The 13,417-nt window shown below is 34.8% G+C and overlaps 1 protein-coding gene across 10 annotated transcripts in view; it reads right to left on the bottom strand.

Annotated features, from left to right (window-relative positions):
* Positions 1-13,417, bottom strand: part of LOC123803818 (NADPH oxidase 4-like) — a 175,335-nt gene that overhangs the window by 100,589 nt on the left and 61,329 nt on the right. For all 10 annotated transcript variants that reach the window (XM_087871203.1, XM_087871209.1, XM_087871200.1 and 7 more), the window contains 3 exons: positions 4,212-4,428; positions 1,587-1,751; positions 1,175-1,237 (listed from right to left, as the gene is read on the bottom strand). In XM_087871203.1, coding sequence (XP_087727329.1) covers positions 1,175-1,237; positions 1,587-1,751; positions 4,212-4,428 — 445 coding nt within the window. The remainder of the gene's footprint in view (positions 1-1,174; positions 1,238-1,586; positions 1,752-4,211; positions 4,429-13,417) is intronic.

Raw genomic sequence — 13,417 nt, 5'->3', positions numbered from 1 at the left:
TCCAGTTGTGATCTCAGGGTCATGAGATTAAGCCCCACGTTGGGCTCCATGCTCATCACAGTCTGCCCCTCCCTGGCTTCTCATAAATAAATAGATCTTAAGAAAAAAAAAGTGGTTGCCATTCCCAGTATATCCCCACCCCTACATCCTAGCAGTTAAGCACCAGTGATTTTTCGGTTCCCCCATCTGTTCAATTTTATTTGCATATCCTAAGCATATATTTAAACATGTGGGTCCTGTTCTTAGTTGCTTTTGCTAGAAATTGGGAAAAAAAATCTCAGTCTCCATCATCAATGGGAAATATTAAATAAATTACAGTACTATCCTACTGTGAAATATAATACAGTCTTTAAAAAGAATGAGGCATATGCAAATATAGTAACATGGAAAATGTCCGTGATATATTACTGAGTGAAAAGAACAAATTATAAAACAAATGATCCAACAAACAAATGTCAAACATCTGTATGTGCCTAAGCATATAGGAAAATGTCTGGAAGAATATGCCAAATTCTGGAGAAGAAAGAGGATTGAAAAGTAGGGGAAATAAGGAAAAGTGAATTGTTTACTTTTTGATAATAGGCTCATGCTATATTTATAATGCAAAAAAGAATGTTAAACAATGTCTGAAAGGCTAAAATTATTTGGTGAAGCCATTACTTAGCCAGATCTTTCCCCCACCGATTATTTATTCCATTTTATTTTTCCAAATTTATTTTCCTTTCCCTCCCCCACACACAGTCTGGGCACCAATTATAATGGACTTTTTCTTTTCTAAACACTTCTTGGATTTTCTTATGCTTCCACCTCAACTCAGAGTACTCTCTTTACCATTAAATTCAGTCTCTCTAAAGAAAACCATACATATTATATTTTGGTACATATTTCATAAAAGGAAAAATGTAAATATCCAGGAAATTTTCTGTATTTTGAATCATCCAGGTTTAATACATTTTAAATATATTGCTTCCTGAATTGTAAAGCATCCAAAACTAATAAAGAGCTATGAAGTTTCTTAACACATATTTCTTTGTATAAAAAAATGGCTTACTTAAACATTTTGGACATTGTGATTGCCTTGAATGATTTTTAGAATGAAGTAAAATACACACACACAAAAGAAAAAGATGCATGTCACTCTAAAAATTTTAAAAATCAAAAACAAGTTTCTTACCATTGTGAGGGTAAATGGATGGTTTTCTAATGCAGACACACTGGGACAATGTAGAATAATATACTAGAAAACAACAAACATAATTTTTAAATGACCAAGAAAGAAGTTCAAGTATTCTCATGATGGCACAAATACTAATTTTCAAAAATTATATGAAGATAAAGGGAATTTCAGGCACATGGGTGGCTCAGTCAGTTAAGCATTTGACTCTTGATTTCAGCTCAGGTCATGATCTCAGGGTTGCGAGATCAAGCTCTGCACTGGGCTCCAAGCTGGGCATGGAGCCTGCTTAAGATTCTCTCTCCCCTCCTCTGTCTCTCCCCCTTTCCCTGTCACTATAAAAAATAAAATAAAATAAAAATAAAAATAAGTAAATACATACATAAATAAAAGTTGCTGGACACTTACTCACCTGGCCAGGTCTTGCTTTAAAATTTTCTTTGATCATTTGGATTTCCATGACATCTGAGGGATGACTTATGACCGAGATAATGGTGACTGGTTTATTGCTCCGGATACACCTGTAAAGTCTCTCAGCACAATACAGGCACAAAGGTCCAGAAATCCAAAGCCAAGTCTAATGGAGAATTTTTAAAATATACTTTAAGAAATACTTGTGTTGTAGGAATCTTTATATCCTACTCAATTGTTTATTTCATACATTACAGTAATGGTATTGTAATCTGTATTTTAAATAATAAAATGTAAAGAAAAACTAGCAAAAAATAAGATGCTCACTGCAACTTATTCAAACAAGACTAAATATAAAAGAAGTAATGTGCCACATTAATAGGTATGCGTACTTTGTTTCATATTTCCTTCTGTGCATACAGAATAAATACAAAATACATGTATATACAATATCTTCATCTAAAAAGAGAAGAAAGGGAAGTTAAATGCTCAAACCTGAAGACAATTTTAGAAAAAAAATGTACCAGTCCAATGTTTGTTAAAAAAAAAAAAAAAGAATGGGGCACCTGGGTGGCACAGCGGTTAAGCGTCTGCCTTCGGCTCAGGGCATGATCCCAGCGTTATGGGATCGAGCCCCACATCAGGCTCCTCTGCTGTGAGCCTGCTTCTTCCTCTCCCACTCCCCCTGCTTATGTTCCCTCTCTGCCTGGCTGTCTCGATCTCTGTCGAATAAATAAATAAATAAATAAATAAATAAATAAAATCTTTAAAAAAAAGAAAAGAAAAGAAAAAAGAAATCCTGGATATATGTATGAATATTTTTTTTTATTTTAAGGTATTAAAATGTTCTAATTTTCAGGAGTAATTGGAATTCTTCAAACTATCAGGTAAGTTTTTTTTTTTAAGTTTATTTATTTATTTTTTACTTGAGTGTAGTTGACACACAATGTTATGTTAGTTTCAGCTGTACAACTTAGTGATTTGACAAGTTTATACATTATCCTATATTCACTATAAGTATGGCTACCATCTCTCCCATTACATCACTATTACAATATCATTATGTTTTCTTATGCCATGCCTTTTACTCAACCCTGGGTATTTTTAATGCACATAATATATGCATTATGTATATACATAATGTATATACAATATAAAATATGTATATGAATGTATTTTAAAATATAGGGTATACTAAGCATGTTGCTTCCAACTTACTTTTACATAATAAAAATAATATGAACAGAAGGTATTTTATAGAATTTGGAAAGTGTGACAATTTTGCATGTGTGCTGGATGGATAGCCCCGATCCCAGGATAACCCACTGCATATGCTCAGAAGTACAGAAGCCTGTCCTGTGTAGCCAACCCTTCTCCTAGAACAGCATGCCATATTTCCCCCATAACTGGGAACCCTCCGACCCAAATTTATTTTAACAGTTACTTTTTTCTAAACCTTATTTACATAGCTATTTCAGACCTTACTCCTTCCATGCAGACAGATCATGCCTCTTCCTGATATTTAGTTGGATGCTGTGTGGGTAGTAGGCATCACAAGACAAGCCTTGCAATGCAGCAGGCTTGCAACTTTGAAACAGTCACTTACCCCTCGAGCATCAAGTTCCACATAAGTAAAATGGGAGTCACATTACCTGTCCTGCCTAACAGATAGCATTGTGAGAAGCCAAGAAAACTCTGAAAATTGCAAAGTCTATGAGAAACCTAGAGGATTATTATTAAAAATAAACACACAACTAACATACTCATTCCAAAGTCATCTATAAATTCACTCTGCTTTTTGACTCCTCTTTCTTCTCTTTTGAAAAGAGGTATTTGACATCACTGTCCCATACTTCCACCTGCCATAGTCAGAGTACAGCTTGTTAATTCCCACATCGGCAGCTCCCATACCCCCATGGGAAGATTAGGGCCCTTATGGAACCACTTGCTGGGTATTTGGATAAGAAGTTTTCCAAGAGCAAGCATTTTAGTCAAAGACCTGGTTTTGGACTCTACTTCTACCTGTATTAGGTTGTAGAGTTTGCTCAAGGTATTTTATGTATTTAAGTCACAATTTCATCATCAGAAAATTAAGGATGAATTTAATTGCTTCAAAGGGCTATTGTGAATATTAAAAGAAATTATGCATGCAGTACATTTTAGCACAGCATCTAGCAGATGATACCAAGCATTCGATAAATTAATTTTACAATTTATCATTGATAATATTATACATAATATCATACCATATTATGCTATACCATAATAATAATTATAACTAGTCCTTTCACTATTGTTTTTATTATTCAAACTACTTTTCTCAATGGACAGGGAAAATATCTTTGTCACCTCTCTTTTGGAAAGCACAAGTGCCACAGTATGCAAAGATTATATGACCAGTTATACGACCAGGAATTTTTTATATTCTGTAATATCATAGGTCTTTCTTCTTGAACTGCCAGCTGCCTCTAATGGAAAAATAGATGCTATCTTGCTGTTGAAACATCCTGAAATGTTCTATAATTGTGTTATATACCTTCAAAAACATTTTTAAATGCAATGCTGATCAATAATTATGGAAATATGGATTTTGAGGAGACCATCAAAGATATAAAATTAATCTGACCTGTGGAAAATTAGCTTGAAACCTGGGTTCTTCCATACAAATGTTCACGAATCTGTTTTGGGTAAGTTCATCTGGTTTTGAAAGTCCTCCAGAGAAAGTTTCATGAAAATGTTCCAAGGCATGGTCTGGTGAGTGAACATTCTGGTAGTGGGTTCCATTAGGATTGATGCAGCCAGGAGGGTGGGTATCTAAATTAGCTTGATACTTCAGCAGCCCTCTGAAATCAAATTAAGGGAAAAAGAGGAAGATTAAAATGAAATTGAAATCAGAGGACACAGTGTAAGAAAATAGCCTCTTTTTCTTATTAACTTTCCATAGCATTTATCTGAAAAGTGCTTTTCATATATCTTATTTAGGAGCAATTGAGAAATCCTAAAACTTTTAATAAATTCTTTATTTTTAATAAATTCTAATTATTCTTTATTATTAAACCAAGAGTTTTAGCCCTTAAACAATAGAAATACAAGGTAGGGAAGACCACATCAACCTTTCCAACTATTCTTAAATTTCACAGCCTTTATTTCAACTCTATTATGCATGCATACAATCATATATCAGTTTTCACTTCAATAAATACTATAGTGATGAGTACTTTTGCTGTATCTTCAAACACAAATGGGAAAGTATAGGGATCATATCTGATTTGGCTAAGACTGGATAAAAAAGGCCTTGATGATTTACACAGATATTAAACAAACATAACAGAAACTGGAAGCTTGCATCTCCTTTGGTCTGAAAATAATTAATATACAGCAATTAGACCCTAGACATATTTATTTTTCAATTTCTCCATAACCAAAACCACATAAAAGACTCTAAAATAATTGATCAGGCAGGAAAGCTTATAACCCTAAAATACCATTCTGACTGTTTCATGTTTTGTGACCTCCTAAGACCAACCATTCAACTTTCTGTGTTTTATGTAGTTATTAATAAAAAATTAAGATCTACCTCATGGGGATAGTGCATCAAGTGGCAGATCATGCAAAACATCAAAAAAGATCCCTATTGCATAAGCAAATCTTGAGGAAAAACTTAAGATTTTGAAAACCATTGGAAATTTGTCAGTGTGTTTTATTTTTATTTTAAACATACTAAAATTTTGGTATCCAAAACTATTTTTCCTGGTTGGCTAAGAATGTATTCTTAAATTACTCTTCAAGTTACCAAATAATTAACTTTAGTGTGCACAGCTACAATGATTTTATAAATGATTTTGCAAATATATTTTGAAACACCAAATTATAACTGAATAATAAGACTAAAGAGATCCAATATATGAAAATTAGAAAAGCAGTGGCCAAGGCAGTCTTTGCTAGAACTCACCATCTACTCAACCTGATCATTCTCCTTTTGCTAATGTTCATTCACTTTCTCTCTTCTTTTTTTAAAAAATATTTTATGTGTTTATTTGAGAGAGAGAGAGAGTGCACCTGAGCAGGGGGAGGGGCAGAGGGAGAGGGAGAAGCAGACTCCCTGCAGAGCAGGGTGCCTGAGATCATGACCCAAGCCAAAGGCATATGCTTAACTCACTGAGCCATCCAGGTGCCCCTCTCTCCTCTTTATTATTTTCATCTATATATTTTCATCTATATATATATCTATATTACTTTCATCCTTTTGAGTAATCATACTGAAGACATCAGAGCGCATAGTATATGTTATAGTATATATCTATGTAGCAGGCTGTATTATGTAACATCAATGGCACCCCACACACCCATTCTTTAAAGCAATGCAATAGATATGGCCTAGGTACAGAGTAAATTAATGGTTATTATAAAAGTGTGAGCCAAGTATAGAACCCTTCCTAGAATTCTAGTCATATAATACAATCATTGTGGTATTATACTTGGAGAACCTATGAATTTGATTCAGCTTTCATTACAAGTCAAGATTTACCCAAACCTGTTGCTCCTACTGACCATCCCAAGGCTGACAGGTGGGTAGGCCAAAAATCTCAGGCATTTATTCTACTGGCCTGAAATTGAACAAGCATTGCATAATGTATTTGGCACTATTCGAGGTGATTCTACAAAGTTCGATAAGGAGTCAACTCTGGTCCCTGATCCTCAAATACTTAAAATCTAGTTTAGAAGACATCTTGGGAGAAGCTGAATGGAAGTCAGACCATAGGTAATTGGGCTAGAGTATTTTAATAAGACCTTAGTAATGTGTGGTAAACACAGGCCCCAAACAGAGCAATTTATATACATTTCACACTATATGCACAACAACTGCATGACATAGGAATTATTATTCCCATTTTACAAATTAAGAAACTATTTTAATGAATTAAATAACACCCCAGAGTCACACAGCTGATACGTGGCAGAGCCAAGATTTGAACCCAGTTCTGACTCAAATTCTAGGCTCTTCTTCACCTGTCATTATACTCCATGTTAGTTCATTGGATCCTTACAACATATCTGAGAAAGGTAAGGAGAGGAAGATTAATATTTAAGATAGGATGTCAGGATTTTTTAAACATCTATTTCTCACTTAAGCTTGAAAACAAAATAAACAGGGTAAGCGTTTTGATGCCCATTACACAGATGAGAGACTTAAGGCTTTGTTTAGGTAAGAGATTAACTAAATGGTCTTCTAAGCATGGGATTTAGAAACCTCCTCTCCCTCATTCCAAAAACCTATACCATATACAGTAAATCAGTTGGTTAAAGAAGTTGACATTAAGGAAAGAGGTTCAAAATAACAAAAGCCTGGAAATAAAGTCAGATAACGTGGGGGGAGGGGAAGGAAGTGTGTGTGTGTGTGTGTGTGTGTGTGTGTGTGTGTCCGCGCCCATTGGAAAAGGGTTGCTTAACATAGGCAAATGAATGTTATTTACTAAGTCTTAACTGTTTATTTACTCAGGTCTTAAGTGTTCAGGTGGGCAGGACCCATTGCTAATGATCTGTAGAATGACAAACGTTGTTACTATGCAGTAGAAATCTTCAGGCCAGCTCAGTCAAATAAAGCATTGCTGTTCTTGGTATTTCAAGGGGTATGTAATATTCTAAAATCCCTTTCAGGGGTGCCTGGTATATCTCAGTGATGTGGGCAACAACGAAGATCAGCATTGTCTGGCATACAAACACAGAGCTGCATGTTCCTAAAAGCTCTGTTGCATTTGGAAAGATTGCATTAAACTCTAAAGAAAGACATGTATATCTGCTGAAATAAATTAGATACTAGGGATTAAAAACAATCATAAAACAAAAAAAATCACACATAAGATACAACTCAATTTAAACAAACATGCTCACAGTGAAGTAAACAGAATAAAGAGATGATATCTGATATTTATCTATCAATCCAAATATATCCATAATATCTAGTCTACATTTCTATTAAAAATTCTTCAGAATGAAATTATTTTAATGGGCACCAAATACAATGTTTAAAGAAATATTATATTCTAAGAATGCATATTCTAAAAATTCCAAGAAATTCTGCACTGGTACAAAAGAAATGAGAACTTCTAAAAAGTAAGTTATTGCATTTTACTAGACTTGAAAACTAACATAAAATAAATTGGTTTGGTTAGAACTATGCTCCCTCCTTTTCCAAATCTATAACTAGGTAGAGCTGTACATTTTTGTTCAATGAATACATTGGTCTTTAATTTCAGGATTTTGTCCATAGACAGAATGGAGGGGTTGGGGAAGGCCTCCTACAGGGGACGGTCTCTGTACTTTGGTCTCTGACCTGGCCACTGGCTAGCAGTGTGGTCTTGGGAAGATAACAGCTTCGAACGTTCTCACTTATTCTAAGATGGGGCCACTGATCTTCACCACACAAATTTGTTATAAAGGTTACGGAAATAGGCAGTAAGGCATGAAGCACCTTACTGATATGCCCAATACCTATCCTTTCAACACAGAGTTCAAAATCTGCCAGTGCGCTTCCATGTAACCCATCAGTATCTTTGCCGTCCTATTTAGCCAAATCTAACCTGAGATTCTGTGCTTGTTTTTCTTTTTGATGAGTGATATTTTTTATTTGTTATCATTGTCTGTCTATAGATCTTTTCTCTCTTATCCATGTTTCTTTGATGGAAACAATTACAAAATGAGACCCAAAAAAGAACATTTTAATGGGGTTTTAAGTCAGGTAACCTATGCCATTTAGCTTGAGAGTAGCTTAAAATAACATATAGCTCTCAAATTAAAAGGGATTTTTTAAAAGATTTATTTTGGAGGGGGGAGGGGCAGGGAGGATGGAGAGAATCTCAAGCAGACATCCAGCTGAGCGTGAGCATGTCTCGTGCATTTATATAACCCCACATACGTCCATACTCACTGCCAAACCTGTCTGCCCTCTAGCAAGTTTCTGGCACATGGTAGACCTTCAACACATTTCTAGTGAATTGATTTTCAAACCAAATAATCACATAATCTGTTTGCATATAGCAAGGGCATAGAAGTTAAAATAAAGAGAACATTCTCGTACATACTGTTGTATCTTTCATAATTAAATGATAAATAATGTGAAAGGAAAAACAGGAAGGGAAAAAGACGTCCATGAATGGTAAACAAAGAGTCTTGCCAAGTTGAGATGGTGATAGAGCAGGGGTAGAGGAAGAACGCACACAGACAATGTAGGAATAAGAATGCTTATCACCCATTTTTTAGTTGTACTATGTTTCAAAGGAGAGATTTTGAAATATCTTTGGAATGTCTAGTGTTCTATCATGAGAAATCAAGGATATTATGGTGTATCAAAATACATGGTTGTGGATGCTATTGTTTTTATACTCATAAGGACTTCAGTATGTGCTTTCAAAACTCAACAGAGTTCCAAAAAATAGGTTTATTTCTTTTTTTTCCTTTTTTCTTCAAGAGCCATTATAGTTACAATACTACCATTTCTTTAATGACAAAGTCATACAAAATAATACAGTACACAGAATAAATCCCACTAGGTTACAACACAGAAATCATAAAAATATTTTATGGCAAAAATTAAATAATACAGAATGCCATGCATTCTGGAGAGTCACAAAATCATTCTTACTTTAATTGCATGTTAAAAATATCTAACAAATGCAGTGTCACTTATGTAACCTTTATGTTTGTGATTTTAAAATCCTTTTTTAAAGTAGAGAAAAAAATCCTTGTCCCATGAGGAACCTACTTTCTTTCCTAGTATTCTATAACACAAAATGTTTCTTTACAGAAAAAATAGAACAACCTGTTTCTAGCTGTTCTTTTTACTTTGCTCCAATACAAAAAAAGAGCTTAAGAAAATACACTCAAATTCATTATTTCAAAACCCATTGGAATTCATTGACTTCTATGGAATCTATTAGAATGCACACTGCATAAGGTCAAGGAGTCATCCCGTGCCTCACCTATATTGCTGGTGCCTAGAACAGCGCCTATAATCTATAGCAAGCGTTCAATATATATTCGTTGAATGACTTCATGAATGACTGGAAGTATACATTCAACTTTTTGTTTGGGTTGCTGTTGAAACACATGATTGAGGAGTCATCTGGCTTTAACAAACACAGAAGAGGTCTGAACTCATAATCCAACTTCAAAAAAGATGTCTAGATGTTAGGAAATGGTATTTAGTAAAGTAAACCATGTATGCACATTCACCTTTGTTAAGAAATACCATTAAATCAGTCTGCAACTTACATCATCCTTCTTCACTCTTGAGTACGTCTAAGTTCATCCTGAGATCTCAGCCCTGCCCTGACCCTGATCCAATTCTAATCTAAGCAGACAAGTTATCAAGCGAGTCAAGTTGTCCACCTACTTCTTAGCAGCATGTAGAAGTGGCATGCTTTCCTAAGCTAAGAATCCAGCTTACATCAGGGAACCTCTAAGCATCTGAGTACATATCAGATCAAAGCTTTCACTCCCACCCCACTTTGTCTGGTCTAGACAGGTCCTTGCCTCTTCATTCTTTCCTGGGCACTTGCTACTGACATCTGAGTGTACTTACATCCTGCAGCTTGACTGGAACGCATATTGTGTCTACCTCTTGCTGATGGTGTTGTCCAACATATAAGACTGGGCAACACAGACAGGGCCAGCATCATGGGTATGTGACCTTTGCAGTCTCATGGAACCATGCTCTTAGACAGGCCCCATGATTGGACCAACACTCTGTTGTCACCATCTTGAAATGCTTAATAATTTTTTATCAAAGGGCCTCAGATTTCTGTTTTGCAGTGAGCCCTGCAATTTAAGTAGCTAGCCACAGACACTATGCAGCTGGCAAAACTAAACCTTGGAGCCTAAGAACACAGGATCAAGACCGGAACATTCCTTGAGTGTGTAAAGTTAAATAGGTCATTTTATGAACTTTCCTTAGCTGAAAAAGTGAGATAGTCCATGTTTCTCTCTACTCCACGGATATATAAAGTAAAGGACTTTGATGTCTTAGGAAGAAGAAAACGTATAAGCATCCGATATTTCTTAGTATATCCTCTGCTTTCAGGCCTCACTAAAATGGCAGTGGGAATAAAAGAATGATTTCACATTTCAGAAAAACATTAATGTACTAAAAATATTTCTTAAATGTAGCCCTTGTTCCTTCTCCTTTCTCCCCAACTTTGTTACCCTTCACCTCCAGCCAGGACCACTTGTTATTATGAATAAGATCCAGGAAGAAAAGTGAGATTAAAATTATGTGAGAAAGAATTTGGTCTGAAACTCACTATTCCTATCCTCAAAGTGGGGAAAAAATAAACTCGCAATTTAGATTAAAAACTCATGAACAAAAGTAGCTTCCAGCACAACTGAATTTATCTACATGAAAATGCTCTGTCTATACTACATCAATCTACCTATTCATATGGAATCCCTATGGGAGAAAACACCACATGACCTCAATACCTACCCCCTACCTGCTTCCAGGATAAACTATCAGCAAAAGTAAATAAATCATAAGACCTTAGTCCAGAATTGTTATACAGAAAAAATCTTTTTTTACACAAAAATGAAAATCCTATAAATGGGAAATTAGAAGTGGGGGGAAAAACACATCTTAAAGACCACAGTTGTATAGAACATTATGTTATTAACATATGAGAAATATGTAAATATTATGTGACAGAGATTTGGATCCCAGATAAGAGAGACTTCATTCATGAGGAATTGTCTTCACTCTATATATTCGGCTAAAAAATTCAAAAGCCAAAAAGTGAAAGGAAACAAAGAGATGAAATTGTTTTCTTCTGTAATCCAAAGAATTTTTAGCCACAGAATTACACAAAAATCCCTAATAAAAAATGTGCCAATTTGCAAGACAACCTAAATAATCAAGACTTAAAAGCTAATTCCTCTGGCACAGAAATTGATATACTAGTTACCATATGAACTTATTACCAAGAGACACTAAACATAAGCAACAGTCCCAAAATGGGAATCCAATTACACTGAAACAAATACACAAATTATTTTTTATTGTTATCTGCAATGTTTTGATAATTGGGGAAACCTGAAAGGGCCTAGAAGGACAACAAATTCCAAGCTAAAAGCCAATTAATACAATTCCACTTAATCCAGGACATACTCAATGGTGACTTGTGACAGGGATTCCATTGATAAAGATGGGCAAGAAACATTCTTGCCCTCAAAAACACTATAATTTACCTAGGATATATCACTGCTGTATTGCCTTTTCTCTTTCCTATTGGAACTCACAGATACATAATGGGGTAGGTAGAAGAGAGCACTGGACTGTTCTACCATTCAGCCACATCTCCAGCTGTAGCCCGACGTTCTCCCTCTTATATAAGATTTTACATAGTGTATCCTATTCTGTACTTCTGGATATACTGTGTTTATGGTAATTTCCCTCTTCCCCCTGGATATTTTCAAGGAGTATACATGTAGGTTCTTTCTTTTTTTCTGTGCAATTCCCATTCTCCTTAATCTATGTTGTTAGCCAGGACAGGCACCATTCTGAGGCTTGGTAACAGATTTCAAAAGATGTGGACCACCTGTCCACTGAATAAAGAGCTACAAAGACACAGTGTACCAAGAATACTGGTAAGAGTATCTCTTCCACTGTATTTTTATTAGCTCCAGTCTAGAACCTAGCTTTTTTCATTGTTATTTTCAAGTCACCTAGAAGAATTTTGGACGTTAAAGTACCACATAGATATAATTTTATCATTAGAATTATTTTAAAGTTATATTTATTATTGTGCCATAATAAGGTTGAACATTGTAAGAAACATTTATTAAGCAACACAAAAATTTTCATTTTCTTCTTACTGTCTTCTCAGAGGACTAAATTTCATCTTCAAAACCTTGAAATCTACGTAACTTGTAACAAAATTGAATTTCTTACTCAAAACAAAATATACACATACACACCAACTTTTATAGGTATATTGGACAGTTATCCCAGATTTTCACATGACTTGAACATATTTCATTCATAAGCAAGGTACTTCCAAACCATGAATAAATAATTCATTAATTCAAGAAAAGATTAGTAATTAAATGCATAGATTCTGGGGTCAGACTGTGTGTCAATCCCCTATCAGGCCCTAGCTAGGTGGCTTTAAATACTCATTTAATCTAACCTTCTGCGCCTCATTTTCCCATTTGTAAAATGAGGATAATAATAGTACTTACCTCATAGTGCTATGAGACTAAAGAAAACGACAACAACAACTCTGAGGCATGTAGGGGGAGTATATATGTATGTGTGCATAAATTAGTGCTAAGAACAGTACTTGTCAAAAACGGAATTATTATATAAACCTTGGAAATTATTATGAGTCTCACCATTATCCTCTAAAATGACAATGCAATTGACAGGTCCAAAACCATATTTATCAGGTAAGTTCTTACAGAACCTTTATGTGAGAAGAAAATTGCCCCAGTGTTTCTTATTTTCCCCACAATCTATATTGTTTTTAACTCTGGATAAAACTGAAGTGGAGACACAAAATGTATAAATGTAATATTATGGCTCTCTAGTAAAACTCTAGCTTTAAGAAGCTTCATTCGGTTCAGTTATTTTTAACTTCCTTTACGCCACAAACAGCCTTGGGAATCTAATGAAAGCTAGTGTGTGTGTGTGTGTGTAATGTATTAAATATAAATATATATACATATACATATTTACACACACACATTGTGCAAGAGGAGAGGGGTTGTATTCAGGAATTCATAGATCCCCTGTAACCATTCAACGATTCCTAGAGATTATGAATCCAAGTAGAGGACTCCTAC

The sequence above is a fragment of the Ursus americanus genome, chromosome 21 (assembly GCF_024610735.1).
Source record: "Ursus americanus isolate L20-20 chromosome 21, mUrsAme1.1.p, whole genome shotgun sequence".
NCBI lineage: Eukaryota > Metazoa > Chordata > Mammalia > Carnivora > Ursidae > Ursus > Ursus americanus.
The sequence above is the reverse complement of the archived record's forward strand: the minus strand, read 5'-3'. Positions and strand labels throughout refer to the sequence as shown.